The 20,977-nt window shown below is 35.4% G+C and overlaps 2 protein-coding genes across 3 annotated transcripts; one reads left to right on the forward strand and one right to left on the reverse strand.

The window, feature by feature from the left end:
- The first annotated feature begins 70 nt into the window (after positions 1-70).
- Positions 71-5,781, forward strand: LOC106160927 (BTB/POZ domain-containing protein 17). Of its 2 annotated transcripts, none has more exons than XM_013537820.2 (4): positions 71-143; positions 490-760; positions 2,342-2,440; positions 3,489-5,781. In XM_013537820.2, exons 2-4 carry the CDS (start codon positions 519-521, stop codon positions 4,534-4,536), a joined length of 1,389 nt encoding a protein of 462 aa, XP_013393274.1. In that variant the 5' UTR covers positions 71-143; positions 490-518; the 3' UTR covers positions 4,537-5,781. The 2 variants fall into 2 exon arrangements, with proteins under 2 accessions (XP_013393274.1, XP_013393203.1); XM_013537749.2 differs by having other exon boundaries at positions 84-183.
- Positions 5,782-5,990: 209 nt separating this feature from the next.
- Positions 5,991-20,630, reverse strand: LOC106160829 (protein strawberry notch homolog 1). Its single transcript, XM_086998942.1, has 31 exons — positions 20,495-20,630; positions 19,216-19,365; positions 18,796-18,900; positions 17,635-18,624; positions 17,281-17,398; positions 16,785-16,994; positions 16,534-16,618; positions 16,184-16,274; positions 15,892-16,053; positions 15,281-15,416; positions 14,911-15,016; positions 14,446-14,599; positions 14,008-14,190; positions 13,586-13,683; positions 13,183-13,343; positions 12,870-13,025; positions 12,450-12,647; positions 12,005-12,171; positions 11,560-11,691; positions 11,193-11,328; positions 10,725-10,837; positions 10,377-10,448; positions 9,802-9,901; positions 9,405-9,479; positions 9,078-9,224; positions 8,824-8,918; positions 8,512-8,604; positions 8,146-8,292; positions 7,913-7,989; positions 7,377-7,573; positions 5,991-7,178 (listed from the first exon to the last, which is right to left on the reverse strand). The coding sequence occupies exons 1-31, from the start codon at positions 20,510-20,512 to the stop codon at positions 6,973-6,975; spliced, it is 4,878 nt and encodes a 1,625-aa protein (XP_086855068.1). The 5' UTR covers positions 20,513-20,630; the 3' UTR covers positions 5,991-6,972.
- Between the last annotated feature and the right edge of the window lie 347 nt (positions 20,631-20,977).

Below are 20,977 nucleotides of genomic sequence, written 5' to 3' on the forward strand. Positions count from 1 at the left end.
AATTACATGGGTACTAGTCTCTTGAGAAATTTTGCTTGTCTTGGTCAAGTTAAGTCACGTGATTGGTGAAGACAAAGCCTCGATCTCAAAATGGGTCACATTTCTTACTCCACCTGCCAGCTGAGATAATGAAAAGGTAGCAGGTACGTTTAATTACTTGCGTTGCAGGCATGGCGGGAAGCAGTAAGTATATGTGGTCTTCTGCAGCTTAACGTTCTTACGGCCAAAAAAGATCTGTGGGAGAGTGGTAATATTTTGTAGTCGCAGTAAACACGTTGCTTGTGGTTTGTTTACATCCATATTTAGATGAGGTCAGCGTGGTATGCGTGATGCTAGTAATGTATTAACTTTGTAATCACTTATACATACGTAAGCACGCTTATATGGCTTAATGGCTCTTAATTTTAATCTTCCTTATCTCCACCAGAGCGGTGAGAAAATTCAAAGTTTAGCATGAAACATCTGACATATTATTTCATTGTTTTATAGACAGTTTGTACGAAATACTTGGCTTGAGCATGGCGGTAAATCGCCAGAACAACGCCTTCAGTGGGAGCGTCAATAACAACAATAACCACAAAAACCTCGAGCTTGCAACTAACACAACACCTGAGAATGAGGTGGACAATAGCAGTAACATATTGACCAGTGTGTCAAGTCTATTCAACAACCCTCGATTCAGCGATATCACATTGGTGGTTGGCAGTGAGAGGTTCCATGCACATAAGTTGTTATTGGCTACTGCAAGCGATGTTTTTGAGTAAGTAGATAAACCACTACTCAGTGCTGTGCTGTCTGGTCATTATAAAGTTACTTTCAGATTTGAAAGAAAAATTTAATATTAAATAATAATTAATGATACATTTTTAAAATACAATCATATATTTAAAAAGAGAGAGAGAGAGACATGATGGTATGTACAGTAATTATGGTTCTTCTTGTCCTACAATAGCAAGCTGAGAGTAATATATTCTTACAAGGCTTCCAATTAGCAATTTAAGGAATTTCTTGATGGCTATCTTATGGTGTTTAATTGCTTTGAGAAAGATAGGAGATCATGTGTGCCCTGGTGTAAGATCCACAGGGTTAACATTTAGATCATTTTATCATTTACACATACAGACTTAATTGTTTATGTATCATGACCACCAGACCATCCATCTACTCATGTGTGAACTGTCAGGGGTCCAGTTTAATTAGACTAGTTGGGCACACCCAATATTATAGATAGAAAGTAATTACTTAGCTTCTTAAGAAACAAACATAAATATTCGGGGCCATATTTCAAAAAAAAAAAAAAAAAAAAAAAAAAAAAACTCAGGTCCCTGCCTCAAGCAATATTGCATTCTTGAAAAATAAGTAACTGATATAATTATACCTTTACCGAACAAGCTGTGAGATTTTATCAGTACTATTCAGATGTTGCCTTTGTCAGTGTCAGACTGGGTCATCTTTAAACCAAGATGCCAATGGGTAGAAAATGCATTTCTGTTTGTATTTGCCCTTTTTACAGTTGGTAATTTCAGTTTTTGATATTCAAAATTGTCAGATCAATAAATGTAATTTAAATGTCTGGTAAATATAATTTAAATGTATGTTGTTCAGAAAAGCCCTTGAGGTAGAAATATTTGTCCAGTATAACAGGTAGAACAAGATATAATCAGTCAGTGTGGAGTCAATTCAGGTTAACAAGCAGATGTGAAGCAGTGTTTGCACCTTATGGCTCCAGATATCCTTAGACACACTGCAGTCATTGATGGTGGTTTTTTCTGCATAAGTTCCTGCATAAGACAAACAAGTTAATTATGTTACAGGACTGGTATAATTTGTATAATTAAATTTGTTACAGGGGTTGGTGTCATTATTGCACTAAAATGAGTAGAGCCCTGGCATATATGCTAGTTACAATCAATTTACCTTACAACAGATTTTGTATTCAAATGAAAATAGTAGAATTATTGTGAATGAGTAGAACATCGTTTCTTTCAGAATTTCTGAAATGTAATGTTAATTTAATGCCAAAAATATGTAATGTTCTATCATGGGGTGTTGACTGGAAGATGACTGGAAACTGACATCTCTACTATCACGCAGCTTGCCTTTACTATATCTTGAAACTTAGTCATAAGTAAGAGGTTGAAGCCTTAAATATTTGTTTCTTATCAGATGGCATGCATCATTATTTCCATGCATTTTTATTTTATTTTATATTTAAGTAAATCACATCAACATCAACACATTGTTCACATTGATATGTATTTATTTAATCTTATTTTGAAAATTTGGGGATGTTTGCTTACTAAAATTACTAAAAAGTCTTTATTTATTTATTTATTTACAGAACAATGCTGACCTCTGATCGTTGGCAGGATGGAAATGCAGGGGAAATTACTTTCCATGAAAGTGAGGAATGTTTGCCTGTGTTCAGCATAGTGATGAGGTTTGTATAAAGGAAAACTACTTTGTAGACTAAATTCTGGGGGAAAAAGTGAACACTCATCATCATCATCATCCAAATTTATTTTATTCTGGCCGGGATTAATCCTCAACAGAGGGTGGGGCCAGTCTGACATGCAGTCTTCCTCTCCAACTTGATCTATCCTGAGGGTCCTCGCCGACTAGACCAAGCGCTTTCCTGTCTCTTCTCACCACGTCCTTCCAAACTAACTTTGGTCTGCCAGGTCTCTTTCTATCCTCCACTACTTCTCTCATGTGGTTAATCCAGCCATCGCTTCTCTCTATCACCCCATTTCCATAGATTAGATCGACCTAGTTTAGATCGACCTAACTCCCTGGGGGTTCACGTTAAATAGCTGTCAGCCAGGCGGACACGAAAGTTAATTACCCTCTTACAGCTTGTAGTAGGCGGGACGGACATTTAAGTCGGATTATCTGAAAGTAATCTTGTGAGACTCCCCGTGGGGATAGATCGATCTAAAATCTATGGGAATAGGGCCTATGTGCCCAAACCATCGGAGTCTGCTGCAGTGCAGCACTTCTTCTATGTCCTGGAGACCCAACTTCAGGAGCAGAGAATCAGAGCTAACCTCGTCTTTTAGCTTGACATTGCAGATCCATCTAAAAGACGAGGTTAGCCCTGATTCTATGCTCTTGAAGTTGGGTCTGCAGGACATTGAAGAAGTGCTGCGCTGCAGCAGTCTACAGTTGCTATAAATCTAAATGAAGCATTAGATATGCTGTCAGTAGCAACTATTGGAATCTCTGCTGGTAGAATCAGTGGTTTTTCCAAATCCAAGTACTGAGATTTCCATAACTCGTCATTAAATCATTGGAATGAGTTTCAAATTAAAAAAATATTAAGTATGATAGTATATTTTTGTTTTGGGAAAAAGAATACAGGTCTTCTCAATGCAAAGAAATTTTTTGAAAAATCATTTGATAATATTTGAATTCATTTGTATATTTTCATTCTCATCCCATTAGAAGTATAGGGATATTTGTTAAGATTTGTGTATTCATAATTCCAGGTACATTTACACTGGGAAGATCAGTCTGACAATGGAAAATGTGATTCCAGTTCTGGTTCTAGCTGACAAATACAATTTGCTCCCCTTAAAGGAGTCCTGCGCTGAGTACATGGCATCTCACCTGGCAGAGAGCTGCAGCGCTTGTACTATAGTCAGTTGGTATCAGTATGCAAAGACCTGTGATTTGAAAGAGTTTGAGAAGATATGCTGCAAGTTTATAGTATTGAACATTGGAATTGTCATCTTATCAGAGGACTGGGTGAGGCTGGACAAGAGCAACTTGATGGACTTTTTGAGACGTTCAGACATGGTGATAGAAAGTGAGTTTGCCTTGTTCAATGCAGTTGTAAGCTGGATGATCAGTGCTGAACACGTAGAGGACATTGAAGAAAACCTTGAAGACATTGTCCCCCTTATCCGCTTTCCCTGGATGAAACCCCAAGAATTATCAGATTTGGAACACCTGGATTTTGTCAACAAGTACTATAAGTATTTTGCACCTCATATCCTCAGTGCATACAGGTATCATGCTGTCATTGAGGAATATCGCACAAAAGAAAAGTTCAGATTTCCAAACAGCCAGTTAGTGTGTAGAAATTACACCAATGCAGACATCAAAATGAACTTCAACAAGAAAGTCAGTGGTTTCAGCAATGCCAGAGGAATCAACTACAAATCTACATTTGATGCCATACTGTGTAACTCATATGCAGACAGGGAGAACTTCTTTAACTGTGTCATCAACTATTATCCAAAAGGCCTTCCCTTTAGTATTCCTGTAGACTCCAGTGCCAAGCTGTCCCTTCAACTCCTCCAAGCTGATCGCTCACCTGCCCAAGTCTCCTGTGAGGTGTCAGTCATCATCTATGCCAGACACAAGGACATTCGGTATGTGTCACAGTGTATTGAAATAGAGCACACATTTGGTGGAATGCAGGAGCTGGCCATAGATCTGCTGGATTTGGCTTTATTAAACAAGGACTCTCCATACCTATTTGATGATGTCTTTGAAATTCATTTGTTTGTTAAGCGTCTGGGGTCCTCATAATTGCAGGATTGCATTTGCTGTAAAATTGTATCCAAAAATTTAAGATCTTATTATAGGGCTGTATGAAAGTGTGTTTGGGACCATTCGGAAAAGAGGGTCTGAGTATCAACTGGACCAAGGGTCAAATATGCCAGACCCTACGTGAAAGGAAGACCGCTTAATCCTGTAATGGTTTCTCTGACTCTCACACTCTTCCCCATGCATCTGGTCAAATGGAGCTGAGATTTAATTACTGTGCTCCTGCAGGGACAATTCTTTGGGAAGCGTGTGAGAGTCGGAGAGACCATTACAGGATTAAGCGGTCTTCCTTTCATGTAGGGTCCGTCACATTTGATCCTTGGACCAGTTGATACTTGGATTTTCTATTCTAAATGGTCCCTTTGTGTTGCCATAAAATGATCACTGTCTCACAAAGATGTAGATTAACTAATGAAATGCCCCCTTTTTGTTTTGTTTGTAGTTTTGCACACATTCTAAAATGTCTCATCTCACTTGTTATTTATTAATTTGTAAAAATCAGTAATGCTGTTTTTTAGTCTTAGATCTGTTGCAGCAGGGATGTATTAGAAAACTGATCATTATATAAACATATATTTGAAGGTGTTCTAGTCTTTAGGTAATACTTATGTATGGGTGTGATTGGCTGGAAGACTTATTATATTGATAAACTAGATTTCATTTTTTCATTAAGTTGTAGACAGTGGAAGATGGGTTTGTACAATATTGTGTGTTAACTAATATCATGTTTTGTTATTTCTTCACTGAGATTGGGGTGTGCAATACATTTAATTGATACCTTCAGAGCAAGCATTTAGAATCGTAATTTTAACTCTGTTGAACAACCTTTTAAATTGGTCTAAGGTTTATCACAAGAATTGACCATTTCCAGTTTATAATAAGTGCATTTTATGTTATTAGGTAATACAAATGTGTTTGTGTTGGTAGTGAGTTTAGAACAGCTGTGTTCAGTTTTATCATCATTTTTTTTTTTTTGTATTTAAGTTAAATTCAGTTTTATTTGCTCAAACGTTCAAAGTATCATGAAAGCATTGTATTTATCATAGAATGATTTTGAATTTAAATCTTTCAGTTTTTATTGCATGTTTGCAAAGGATGTTTCATAACAGTATAAGTTATAAGAAGTTTTAAGTTAATGTACATTTAAAATCTTAGAAAATGAAAGATAACTACATTAATACAGTATTTATGTATTTGTAATGTAATGAAATAAAGGCAGAAAATTTATATGTAGTCATTATGTCTTTTTTTACAGACGAGGAAAATCATTTTAAGTAAAAAGTTTATGGCTCAATTACAACAAATCCTTTTATGCATTTTCTCAATCAACAAGGGGTACTGTAATCTTTTTTCTAGTTTTACTGTTCTGACGTGCGCTTCATCATCTGCAGCAATTTTTCAGATTTTATGCATATATATCAACATAAGGCAACAAATCATTAGTATCAAACCTTTTATTTTATCAATATATATGTGTGTGTGGTAACAATTTAGTGTAAATGAAGACTGCATACAGATAGCATGTATTCAGAAACCTTCCATGTTGTCACTAGTTGCACTCCCACCTAACTGTCACATCAACAAATCCATGTGCAGATAACCCTACTACGCAGATTGGCCTTCCCACATTTTGACTACTGAGATAGTTCTTTCTAAGACCATCCATTATTCCCACCAAAATTTTCTTCATTTCATTTTTCATTTCAAGTAATTTTTATTTAAGTGTAGCATGATACTTGTCCATTGTTACACATAATAACAATACATAGAGGTTTCTTCTAATGTTTTCATGAAATTGATTGTTTTGAAATTTTATATACCAGATATTTAAGGTAAGCACACAAAATCCTTCTGGTTGCTATCATTAGTATATAATGGAAGTTTTAAACTATATTTACGCTTATCAAAGAATTCACATCATGTTCTTGGGTAGATTGCACTTTCAACATTAAAATTCTTTCTTTTTTATAAGCACCAGTTATGAAGACATTTGTAATTTGTTATATGAACAAAATTGACTCTACAATGAGCGACAAAAGTTGAGATACTATGAACATTCATAAATGATTCAAACTTCCAGTCTGAATCTAATAAATGATTCCACATGTCCACCAGATGAAACATTAGCATGCATATGGATTAAAACTGATCAAATAGAATTATACTGGAATGAAGACATTCACAAAGTGAACCTGTCAACTTTGTTACACCTGAATGTAGAAAATGAATGAAATTATCTCGTCAAACACCTTTCTCAATGTATGATCTTGAATGGAAATGGTAAACTGTTGTTGAAAACCATTGAGAAAAAAAAAATCAACCATTAAATGTTGAAAAACAGTAACTGAAATTTATAACATGTAACAATTCTCTCCGGTTAGAATCCCTATACCTAACAAATTGAGCAGATTGATAAGTTTACACAATCATAGGCATGTGTAGGAGAGATGGCTGGGATTTACTGACATGGAGACTTGCAGCTTGAGGCACACTGCTCATTGAAGCTATGGGTCCTGGTATGTTCTTGTAGGTATTATCACCGTGTAAGGAATTGGCTGCAGCCTGGCTTTCCATTGACAGCACATTGCACAGCGGGTTCACACAGTTGTCTGGTATCAGGGTCCCTGGAATTAAGAAGTGAGGTGTAAACAAAATATGTACAAAAATCCAAATGTCAATGCTGAAGCAACAAATGCGTAAAATCCTTTCAAAGACCCACTAATCAACATTTAGTAATTCTTTATAGGGCAGATCTGCACTAACTAGTTTCACATGAACCTGCCTTCATTAACTTGTTACGTGTTAGATACTTGTACACCTACCAACAATTCTCTTCCCCTCATCTGTACGTAGTCTTATAATCTGCATCCTGGAATGGTTACCTCCTGGCATGGAAGTCAAGACACTTTCCACCTTCCCCCAGACACTGAGTACAGAGCCCCCCAGGACATGGTATGTCCTTGTTCGCAGACCTATCTCACAGGGCAGTCCCAGGCTTACTCTCTTGCAACTCCCTTTCCTTAATTATAGAAAAATATATTTAGAAATAAAATTTAAGAACATGCACATATATTACAGTTATGCTTAAATGGAATATAGTTTGAGAACTGCTCCCTAGAAATGGAATTATCTTAAGTTTAATTTCCAAACAGTCTTAGACTAAACATCTTTTTATTAAATCAACATGAAACCGACTTCAAAACTATACCATAATCAAATCAAATATGAAAGAAGTTGTGATAATATTCTTTCAGTGATTCTTCATTAAAAAGTGGAAGCTAAATATTTTAATTGTCAACACTGAAGAAAGAACATATTCTTATTTGTCAACTCTAATGACCATAAAGGTGAAGCTTACCAGTATGCATGACTGCAGGTTGTCCCTGATGCTTGGTACTGATCCAACCAATAGGCCTGAGCTTCATCCGGGGTAACCTAGATGACACAGACATTGTGCTGAAAACAACTACCCCCATAAATTAATTGCTTGAATCGATAATCTCAGTTCCATGTTAAATACAATCTAACTATCATAACCTTTCATAATATCCTTGTCAACAAATGTATTAAGTTTTGTTTTTAAAATTTTACCCTTTTGTGCCTCTTCTTGATATCCTCTATGGATTCATTTCTGACTTGCAAACCAATGTTTGGTCGGTATATGGTAAACATCTTCTTGTCTTTCTTTTTGCCAGTCATACTAACTGCCAGAACAGCTGTGGGCTTCCCAAAGGTTTGCTGGAAAACAGTGGTATATATAAACATAATTATGCCACTTAACATCTAAACTCTACTGGTATCCTAGCTACCAGTTTATTCAACATATTTTATTTTTGTCTGTACAACAAATGCAATCTTACATACAAATGTGAAAAATGATATATCTTAAGCTGCCAAGTAGTGTAAAAACAGTTAATCATATGAACAAATCTAAAATGTTTAGTTTATTAAGCTTACATTTCTTAAGACATAAAATCCATCCTCTTTGCCTACATGGTCTCTCCATATGTCCAGTGCTTTGTCCCAGGTCATACCACGTTCTACGCTTACCTGACAGAGAAATTTAAAAGATTTAGGTATTGGTTGGAATGTTCATCTTAAGTACACAAATTGAGTAACAACAAAAAGCAGCTGAAGACTTTTTTTAGAAATTAAACTTGCCATATAATAATTTTACAATAACTTTTTTTTGTTTATATGAAACTATTTTTTTTAACTAGGGAGATGGAAAACTCTTTTCTAGAGAGCAATACTGGCCATGCTACTTACTGTGTAAAGCTCAGTCCTGGCTGTGCCTGTTGAGTACTGACTGGTAAAAGTCTTAGTTTCTATTACCTTTACATTTTCACCTCCAGATCCAAGATCTTAAAAAGAAAATATCATAAGCTTGAAACAAATTGTTGTGCATATCTAAGAAAATTTTTGAAACATAGCCTAGAAATTTGTAATATAATAACAGAATTTTAATCAATCTAAAAATGGTATATATATATATATTGCAAAATATTTGTGAAAATCACTACCTAAGATCCCCAAATCCCAGCGACCATTCCTCTTGGCTTGAAGAATTATAGCAGTCAGTGTGTCCATGAAATATTTGAACAATCTGTTTTGAAGGTCTACATCTATTCCCAGTATGCGGTTCAGGAATTTGCTGATATTATTATAATCTATAAATGAAAAAATTGATAAAGTATTAAGTATGAAAGGAAACTTTAAAACACATGCTGCAGGAAAATGAAAACAAATTAAATGTCTCATTAAAAATAAAGCAATGCTCTTTTTGTCATACCAGCATAGTTAATTACCTCATATAAAAATAGATTAATCAACAACAACTTTTTAGTTACCTTTTTCAAGTGTTGGCAAACCAAACCTTTCATCACTTGTCACCAAGCCAACACCCACCAAAGCCTTCTGTACATCTAATAGAACAGAATCAATATGTAGTTACATATATTTCTTCAAAATATGTGTGCATTTCCATATCTCTAGTTCTTCTCATTTCACATTTTATGTCATGAAATTTACCTCTGTATATCTAATATTTTACAAATACATAGCCAGATTAAAACACACCAACAATGGTCATGAATATATTTCTTTACATAAAATAATGTAGAAATGTACCAGGTTAATTTTGCATTTCATTTCATTCATGACTTTCATAAGACCATTTTTTAGGCTAAATATAAGCCCAATACTTGCAATAAATCATAAAGGAAGCTCTTGGTGTAATAAACTTACCTGCAAAGAAGTTGCCCTGATAGTCAGCTGGTGGGGGGACCAAAGGACTTTCCATATCCATCACAGATTTCATCACACTCTCTAAGGCAGTACGCCCATACTGAAACAATCAAATAAATGCATAAAAAATTGCAAAATGGGTCAACACTCTCGTCATTTGTGGCCACAGCTCATCGAGCTTTATTGCTTAAAAAAAAAAATAAAAAAAAAACATCATTGAGACATAGATCATACATTTTCTATTTTAATTCCCAGTTTCATAAGGACACTTTCTTGGTTTTTCTGTCTAATATAATTATAATAATAATTTCATTTTTCATGTATGATGCAAATGTGTTTTCAACAATTGCCAACAAATTTAAGAAATCTATAAATTTCCAGTGGTATTTAATTTCATCTTCCATTTCATGTTAACAGAATGTCAACAAGCCGCGTGTCCAGACATAATAGAACTTGTAGCAGAAATAGTGCCCATTTACGAAATGTCAGAAATTTAAATCTACGACCTGTGATGCAGGTGAAAACAAAGCAACAATCAGTTCCAAGGTCTTTTTTTTATCTGCAAACCAACTCACCTTATTTTCTATATTGAATCTACTGAGATCTCTAGTTTCTGTTGCTCTTCTGTCTCCATGGGTTAGAGCTCCCTGTAAATTAATATAATAGTTGCAGAAATACAGGCAGATGGTTAAACTAATGATACCAACACCCTTTAAAGTGTTTGTCTCGATCAGTGTCATCAGTGTAAAATCAGGATTCATAAGTCTAACATGTTAGAACATCATCTCAAGACTGATGAAAATAGACAAGTATACATTTGTCAGTATTTGGTGGCACTGAGAATATTCTTGTGAGGCTTATGTATGCATTTAAATAAAAATCTACAATTTCAAATTTTTTTACACTCTATGTTATATTCTTACCAAGCTTTCTAATCTTTTGGCAACAGTTGAAGCAAATCTCCTTTCTCCTGCTAAATCTGAGATCAAGAACACATACTCTGGGGCACTCACTTGGTTAGACCTGTGGGTACGCCCTAGATATAAGATTTTAGAATTATTTTATGTTTTTATTAGACCAAAGAATGGAGTTGTTTTGCTACAAATTATACAAATCACTGCAAATTTATCAATCTCCATATATGTACACTGGGGATCTGGATCTAAATGATATATCTTAAATATAAAGAACATGAACAATGATTTCTATCAAACCTTTAGTTTTCCATTTAAGGACACATACTTGGAAATAGTTTGTACATCTAGTTCAATACAATCATTAAATATTCTGAATTGCCAAACATGACTTGTTGATTTCTTGTTTTATCTCCAGTAATAGCAATATCAATTATCTGCTTTTTCACCCCGCAAGTCAGGATAAATCCTACTAACCAAACTGTTGAATTGCCCTGTCTGCACTCCAAGGCAGCTCAAGTGTGATGTGAACACGGCGTCTTTGGTTCAGTGCTCTCCTGTCAGCTTGGAGGGAAATACCAGAGCTGGCAGCTTCAGATATGATTGCAACATTCTGAAATTTAAAAGTGATGTGTGTACTTTTTTGAGATACATGTAGTGAGTTTTATCAAACTATGAGATAAAAGTTTATTGAGCATTTTAAGGTATACCATTTTTTTTTTAAAGCACGTACAAGACTGGTAACTGTGTTACCACATTTATGAAAGTACCTTATTCTATAACTAATTTTCTGATATAAAACTTAAGAGATTTAACAATTCTCATTAAGTTTAAGTAAAATTACCTTTTCCCCATCCATAAATCTCTGTTTTTCTGTGAGATTGAGGACCTCAAGTGGGACATCCATCTCACTGCGAGATTCATATACCACCCCTCCATCTTCATTGCTCACAACACGACCTTTCCTACCAGTCATCTAAAATAACATCCAAGAATATTTTACAAAACATTATCAAGGTCAGCCATTTTAAAGTTTTCAATTCTACTCCATTAATTTATTTCACAAACCTATCCTCTTCCTACAAACCATACAAAATATAATTTCAATAAAATCAACACTAGTAATAACCCCTTTCATTACTATTTCTGGATTCAGTCTAAACTCTTTTCAGCTGTAAAACAAATTTTTGGCTAAAAATTCCTAAAAATTCTAGGTCTTTCAAATCCAACATAATAACTGCAAATTAATAGCAGTTATTCATAAATAAATTGGTTGGTACTTCTCACACCTCTGCCACATATTCAGGTCCTCCCAGGGAGTCAATCAACTCATCCAGAGTATTAGGAGGCAGTTTATCCCCTATTTCCTCCAACATATCGAGAAGTTCCTGCTTTAGTGCTTGAGCCTTCTCTACAGAATCCATGCCAGGGAGAAATGCACTGCTGGTGGTACGGCCTGGGAAGCAATGATATCACTTAATTTGGTGATTCAATTAAAATAAAAACTCAGGTAAGACTTAATGTGAGGTACTCACAAGTTTACAAATATCAAGACAGCCAAAATCTATTTTTCACAAAACAAATAAAAACAGCTACTCAGCATACTAAAATCACAACTTAAAAAAAATTAACATAAAAAAATGTATATAAATAATGAGCACAAATGAAAACTCCTACATCAAAACCTAAAGTAAACATAACCAAAACTTACAATACATGTACCTAAAAACTTACTCATTGAGCTAAGGTTTGAACTGGAATCATTTCTGGTGAGCAAGCTATTATTAAACGACTTCAAGCCGGCAGCTTCAAGTGCTCTGTCAAACTCTTCATCCTTTGAGTTCTTCTGTTTCTTCTTCTTCTTCTTTTTCTTCTTCTTCTTCTTTTTTATGTTTTTTGCTTTCTTGTTCTTTGTCTTCTTTAGCCAGGGATCTATTATAATTGAGTATAATAATCAAAGAAGTTACTGAATGACAGCAAAGAAAAAAATATTCCAATTGCCTTCACAAAGATAGTACTCGATATTTCCATATTTAAATTTAGTCCGAACCATTTAATGGAGAACTGGCTTAAAGATGTCAACAAGCATTTTTTTTTTTTCAAATCAGCTTCAACTTAAAACCTTCTCCAAGTTATATTATATTTATTACTCGCCTTCATCACTGTCTGAGTTAGCAAATGGGTTAAAATCATCTTCATCTGAATCATAATCAGAGTGAGATGATTCTGCTTCACTTTCAGAGGATGAAGATTCATTGCTTGATGAACTGTCCGACTTTTGTTTCTTGAAACTTTGTAGGTCAAAAGGGTCTGAAAGGAGAGAGAGAGAGGCGTGTAAAATTTGGTAATACATTCTATTTTACAAGTTTGTATGGTATTTTCCCAACACGCTGGAAAAAATAAAAGATCTTGTAATGCTTAATTTCTAATGAATTTCACAGAACTTAGTAGTACAGTACTTTCATACCTTCTCTTTTCCTCTTGGTTCCCCCAGCCCTGCTTCCTGGGCTAGGGACAGGGCTGTCATCAAAGATCAGACTTCTAGAGTCTCCCAGTCCAAACAGGTCCATAGCTTTCCTTCTGTTAGGTGCAGGAAAATGTTTGTCTACAAGTGTCTGGAACACACCCCTAATGAATAAAAAGGTTGACACCATGCTAGACATAAAAAAATGAAAACCCTTTTCTCAATATGCTTCCATTTCACCACTTGGGAGAGCATGTGCAATTCAAAAATGTTCATACTTACATTTCATGAAAGATAGCATTTAGAATTCAACAATATTTTTGTAATAATCCTAACCATATCAACAAAAGCAGTCTTACATTATAACACAATTAAATGTCTTAATGATACATGAAGGCTTGCTTACTTCGCTGTGGAGACAAAATCAGTCAATTCTCCTCCGCTCTCATCTAAAGCCTCCAAAGTCCTTGCCTCACCAGTTGACTGTAGGCCTATTACAACACACTAAAATAGAAATGTAATAAGAAATAGTGGTACTGACATCAATCAATTTAAAGCCCAAAATGATCAGTGTGGGGATGGGTGATTGAGCACTTCTAGTATCAAAACAAAGGAAATTGAATGATCAAAGTCACTTACTTCAAGTATATGATTATGACTTAATTTTTTAAAAGTAATACTTTTTGTTTAAAGTACTTATCTTCCCTCAAAGGACAGAAACAGTAAAACAACAGGCAACTTCTACTACAGTTCAAAGCTACTTTGTTACAAGTATTTAAAGTAAATGGATCAATTGTAATGGCTAATAATACTGTAGTGCCCTCTCACCCTTCCATTTTTCACTGCCTCTCTTGCCAGCTTCACAGCAAATTTGACTTTGGATGAGATACACAGGTACTTGAAGAACCTCTGGTGAGCAGACCAGAACTGTCCCCACATGCTCTTCCTCATCTGTCTCTCTGCCTGCATCAGGTCTGCTGCCTGCTGGAACCTGTCTCTTCCTAACTGCCACTGAAACAATAACATATTGCTCACACACACTGGCTACCAGTCCCTGGTATTTTTGATAATTTATGCAAATTCAATGAATAAAATGCATCTCCAACATATTTTGGGCCTGTCACAGAAACTTAGTTACTTACAATACCAAAAGAGAAATTCTACACCCAACATTTTATTAGAAATTAGATGTACTGCATGTATTAAAAGTTACAAAAATGTTGATGTTTACATCAATTCAACAATCCTCCATGCTCCCCTACTTACCAACTTGACTGCTTCATTGTACATCCTGACAAAACCCTTTTCTATGGGCACCTCTTCTACTCTGAATGAGACCCCATGAAAACTCAGCTGCCTGGCAATGTACATCCCTCTCAGTTTCATATCCATGGCGACCAATTCCATAGCACCAACTCCCCTATTAAAAGGAAATAACATCATCATTAAACATGTCAATGCTATCATTTGCTTTTTATCTCCTTCATACACAGGTATCATATGGTCTTTCAACCACAAAATGTGTACAAAATGTTTTTGGAAGAATAAATCAAATTTGTGAAAGTGATGAAAAAATAGGAACACATTTTCACTGCTTCTACTTGATTTATTAAAATTCTACACTAATCTACCTTTGGTAGGTGGTTTATATTTCATATTCACAACTTTGGATCAATAATTCACAAAAGTTAGCACACTACCAGAATTATACAGTAAGGAGGATGAAATCACCTTTTCTCCACTGCTAGGATGAAGTCGTTGAACTCTCTGAATGGAGTCCCTTTTCCCCACAGTCCCAGCCTGGTCATGTAGGCCATGTTTTTGGGTTCAGAGGCACCTAGAAATTTCATTCTTTTAAGCAACTGCGCCAAAACATTTATCAGATTGCAGGCAAAATATCAACTTGAACGACTTTTTTTCTAATTAATTTCAATTTCCAAGGAGATAAACCTTTTTAAATAAAACAAAATCATCATAACTCACTGAAACAAGAGACACTTTTTAAATTTCTAACAGCTTATTTGAGTTCTTACAAGATCAGTGAAAGAAACATCTCAGTATTCATAGTGAACAAAACCAGTGTTTTTAAGCAGATTTTTACCTGTGGCACTAGCATAGACAACTCTTGCTTTGGGAAGCCTATTCTGGAGTTCCAGGACAGCCATGCCTGTCTTGGTAGGCTTGGAGGAGCCCACTGGGACTAAATTCTTGGCTTTGTGACATTCATCAAAGACAATCTAATATATAAAAATGTCTGAATGAGATTTATCTTCAATTTATTATTTGATGTTCATTCTGAAAAATCTACTGAAACTAGTTTGTAGAACAAAACTTGAATGGAATTTATAAAAATGTCTGTACATTTAGCACAGTACATCAACAAACAAGAAATGTTACTTTTGGTATAACAAACACGCTTTGAGTGTCAGACCTACTAACCATGACTGATTTAATTTTCAAAGACCAATAAAAAGTTGCCTTCAGTTGATTCAAGTGATCTGCAACAATTTTAAGACTGCCAGTCAGTCCAGAAAAAATTCCTTATTTTGAGCAAATACTTCATAATTGTGAGTCTGAATGTCTTGCTGTTTGAAAACTTTTCAGCATGTCACTATAATAATCATTCTTTCATAACAAAGTGGAAATAATTTTCTATGCTCTTTGCCAAAATGAGTACATGTAAGCATGAGTGCAGTGATTGGTCTTACTCACCACCCCATCAAAGTCCAGTCCACACCAGTGCAGAAGCTGTTTCATCCTCGTGTTGTACTTGCCTTCAGACTGGCTCTCACCAATCAAAGAGGAGTAGGTGGCAAATATCACACCTTTCTTAAACTTGGAATTTTCACTGGAGGTTAGTTTGGCATATTTGAACTGAAAGTGGCAGATATATGAAGTTCAAAATGGCACCTAAAATTTGTACATTTTTGTATATATTGATGATATAAAAATTCAAGAGTGATCTTAAAATATTATTCAAAAATGTAACAAATCAACAAATTACCTTGTTCAATGCTACAACATCTATCTTTGATGCTCCGATGTCTCTCAAATCTCTTTCAGCATCCACTCGTAAATCATTAGACACACTCAACCTGGTGCAAATAGTGTGATATTTATCAATGGTTTTGTGTTTTTAAAATACTGGCTTCCAACAGCAACAGTTATTCATGGTAAATGCATTTAGTGATTCAGCACTTACTAGAATATTCAATTTAATCTTTTAATCTCGAAATACAAAAACAAATAATAACAATTATAATAATAAGTAAATTAATTTATCAAAAACTACACAGTACTGTAATGTAAAAAACAGCCTTTATTTTGTACATTGTTCAAGGGTATGTAGTTTACCATATTGCTCTCTTTCTCCCACGAATGTAATTTTCGTTAATAATTCCTGCTATAGTTCTGCCTTTCCCCACTCCAGCTCCATCACCTACAGTTAAAAGGATCACTTTGTCAAGCTGATAGAAAAGTCAATGCAGTTTCAATGGTTATTATGGCTTTACACTTGTCTTTCAGATTAATACTTTTCAATCAGCAATTATGACACAAAATTCTTTTCTAAGTAACACAAAGGAATAAAAGGCTTATTTCTATACCTATGAGAAAGCCTGCTCTTTCCCCATTGGGCAGGAATGTAGAATGCCTTTGACAAGCATATGTGACAGCCTCAAGCTGTAGAGCAGACAACTCTCCATAGTCTATCACATGTTCAGGAATAGCCAGAGTATAGTTTACATCTGGAGGCTCAACACTAGATAGTGAACTGGTCTCCACTACAGGGTCTGGGTGCTTGATACCAATTTTTACTGAAAAAAAAAAAGAAAAAAGGAAAAAGTTATCCACTCTGGAGTATAATGAAAAAATCATACACACAGTTCCCAAAAAAGATAGGATTAATTTATTAATGCCCCACAAAACAGTGCACTGACTTCAAAATAAAGAAAATCCTTTTTTGTCTCTCTCTTTCCTTGAAAAGATTCAAAATTAACAAATACATTTGAATGCTGAAGATGCTACTTAATTAGGCTTAAATTTTACATGTATTAATAGTTCACTGATAAAAAATGTAGATTATAAATCTTTGTGGCCTACATTTTTCAGGCATATAATCTGCGTAAGTTTCAGCGTGACCCAGTTCTTCATCCTCTAGTTCTGCTTCCTCCTCAATATCTACTCCTTGCTGAGCTGGACTAGAGGGTGCAGAGTAAGACTAGGAAAAAACAAAGTGTGCTCCTTTAAAGTATGCAGTTCTGTTTGGATGTGTTTTAATTCTAAAAATACCCTTAACGCTTCTGCAATGGTCAGATTCTCAGACAGACAAATAAACCTTTAAGGGTGATTTCTAAGTTACCAGGGTAATTTTGCATACAAAAGTATTAAATTAGCTTTCATTTTTTATACCTAATACTATTCATTTCATGCAACCACTATTCCATCCATACTCACTATAACTGGTGAAAGAGACTTGAGGCTTATGTCATCATTAGCCCACAACCTCGAGACATCTCTGTGAGTCAGTTGTTGTTTCAACACACTGCCACTGTTAGTTACAAACAGAGACCCACCATTGGACACAGAATTGCTCAGCACACTAGAACCAATCTGACCAGCATTCCCCAATGTGGTGGTAGCCAGTCCTATAGTATTCACAGGTTTAACAGATAATGCTGATTGTAACACAGTTGTATTTGGGTTGTTTAACTGCACAAGTCTTCCTCCACTGGTAGTGAAGGCTGAGTTAGTCACTGCAGGGGAGCTGATTTTCAACAATGACCCTCCTGTAGCTACACTCTTTGCTTGAACACCAGTAGATGGAATATGTAGCACCTTTCCATCGGGGGTCTGTAGTTTTACTGGTCGTGCACCACCTCCAGCACCCTGTGCATTCCGTGATGGTATGTGAAATACCTTATTGCCTACTGATAAAGTAAGTCCTCCACCTGAACCGCCACCTACAGTTAACTTTTTCTCTCCACTGGCACCAGGTTGTATGGAAGGCACTGCTGTGAGCTTTGGGCCTTGTGCTGTTTGCACAGTGGAGAGATTGTAGACAACCTTTTTTGGGGGCTGGATCTGAGAAGTATTAGTCAATGTCTGCTGCAGAGCAGTATTGTTTGTCCTCGATATAACTGGTGTGCTGACTTGAGCAGAAAGTGGAGGTGCTCTTACTGGATGAATCTGTAATGGTACTTCTGTTTTTATTTCTGGTTTTATTCCAACAGATGATGCACTAACGTTCACTTCCCCAGCAGTCACAGTGTTTTTCGAAGCTGGTATGGAAGATGTTGCAGATGATGGTGGAGATGATGATGTCGCTAAGGTTGGTGCTATGGAGAGGGATGGAATTTTTTGTTCTTTTTGCACTTCATTTACATTGCTCGGAGTTGAACTGACTTCTTCTGATTGCACTTCCTTATCTTTTTCTGTAATGGACTCCTAGAAAACAGATTGCATACTTATGATTAAAAACATTAGTAAATTGTCACCAGTGTTTTTCTAGATTTCTGTGATTGAAGTTATAATAAGGACTAAAGTAAAGAGAAGAGCTTTATCTTCACTTATTCATGTATAAATTCACAAATACATATAAAAAAGTATGAAACTTACACTTAATGATTTGAATGGGATGTTGGTTGCTGAGAGCTGCTGTAGAGCCTGCGTAAATATGTCTACATCCCCTCCATCACCAAAGCCAAAACCAAACCCAGTGTTCTGAAATAAAAAGAGTCCTATCTGTAAGCTGATGTACATTTTTAGTTATTCTTCCAAAACAATAAATAATAGTTACTTTTGTAAATATGAAGAGTAATTTTATCACAAGTAAATTCAGTTTTGATAAACCAAACAAACTAAGAGAGAGAGAGAGAGAGAGAGAGAGAGAGAGAGAGAGAGAGAGAGAGAGAGAGAGAGAGAGAGAGAGAGAGAGAGAGAGAGAGAGAGAGAGAGAGAGAGAGAGAGAGAGAGAGAGAGAGAGAGAGAGAGAGAGAGAGAGAGAGAGAGATTACACAAAGATGATTCTCAACCTACAGAATCACTGTCCACTGTGTTTGTGCTAGTCGTAGCTGCTGTGGTTTGCACTGGCTCTGTAACAGAGGGGGTTGTTGTCAAACTGGTCTCGCTTATATCAGGAGACAATCCTGATTCATTGAGGACTGCTGACAGCAAGTCAAACCCAACCTGAAAGTGTACAGAAAACAAAATACATACCTTACAAAATAAACTGTTATTTTTTATGTAGTACAGTTTATTATATATTTAAAAAGATACTAGTAACCTTGAATTCACAAAACAATACTTCATTGTAATGCCACCCCAGCACAGCCTAGATGCTAGCCATTTTTTTAGTTATGTGCAACTACATCTTTCATGCTTCATAAGTCACATAAATCTCAGGAATAGCAGTGTTAACTCAAGAATTTTATACTAAGCTGACACATGAAAACCACATATAACATATTTCTTTACATATTTTCATAAATATTAATTTTCAAAATATTCTTCTGAAACACTTTAGGCCTCACCTAGACTGACAAAATATCAGCATCAGACTATAGTTATTATTTCTCCACAGTATATTCTTTAGAAAGAATAGGTTAAAACATGCAACAGATGAAATCAGTTAAAGATAATTTGTGTTATGCCTAACATATCTAGACCTTTCATACAACACAAAGTATATTGGTGAACTGTAATTCCGCAAATACTGTAAAGCCAAAGCTGTAATTCCGCCAATATTGTAAGGTAATAACTACTCACTAAAAAGTTATTGGAATTCATCATTTTTGTATATATCCTAGTATGTTTGCTCATATAAAGTCGAGATGACTGAAAGGGGTGATTGAAAGGGATGAATGAACTGGTTAAATAACCATGTGGTCAACATGCTGATGCAGTGAGCCATTTTCCTGTCAATTTAGAAACGAAAGTTGAACACTGTTAGTGAAACTACAACTTAAGTTATTTTCTATAAAAGTTAAAATAATTATAACAATGATCACATTAAAAATAAAACGAAAGTACACATCTCTTGATGTGAATAAGAAGATGTTATGAACCTCAATCACGTTACCACCATTGTTAGTTGTTACGCCATATCCTAACAGTCACACAAGTGATAGTGTTATCAGTCACTTCTTGTTAGTTATGTTGCGTTCTTTCACTGCTGTCGAGTAGAGATTAGTGTTGTTTGAAAACTAAAAAATTGTCAAAACTTAAGACGCACAAATTTTAATTTACAATATTGTATCGAAAGAACAGTACTTTATATCACAGTCAAGACCGTCACACGACACTCAGAATCACTTACGTCTGTACTATCTGCCATTACATAAAGAGTGCTTTGGCAACACAATGCATTCTCACTTCCATCTTTGTAGTATCCCAGAATCCTATCTACACTTCAAGATTTTAGTCGATAGACGGCGCTTTAAAACAGGCACACTACAATGACGTGCAGCATTCAGAGCACGGAATCTTCCCAGCGTGGTTTCTGAAAAAAAAAATCACACCAATATTCCCCTCTTGAAATTAGAATTTTTGTCTAGCTGAATCATGGTTCTAAGCCATACCAAATACTACCGTTTGCCCTCCAAAATATCCAAATTTTTCGGGACTCAAATTTACGTCATAGGTTGCCTTCGCATCCGAATACGAGGCCTGTCATTCCTAAAGAGACCGGACCCCCTTCAAATAATCCGGGATCCGCCCCTGAGGCCTAATCTGATCAAAGGCTTTGTACAGACTCTTCTTTTTGCCAATAATCTTCTTGGAAAGTAGATACTAATAAATA

This window comes from Lingula anatina, chromosome 1, assembly GCF_051362555.1.
Source record: "Lingula anatina isolate TDL-2025a chromosome 1, LinAna3.0, whole genome shotgun sequence".
Classification (NCBI taxonomy): Eukaryota; Metazoa; Brachiopoda; class Lingulata; order Lingulida; family Lingulidae; genus Lingula; species Lingula anatina.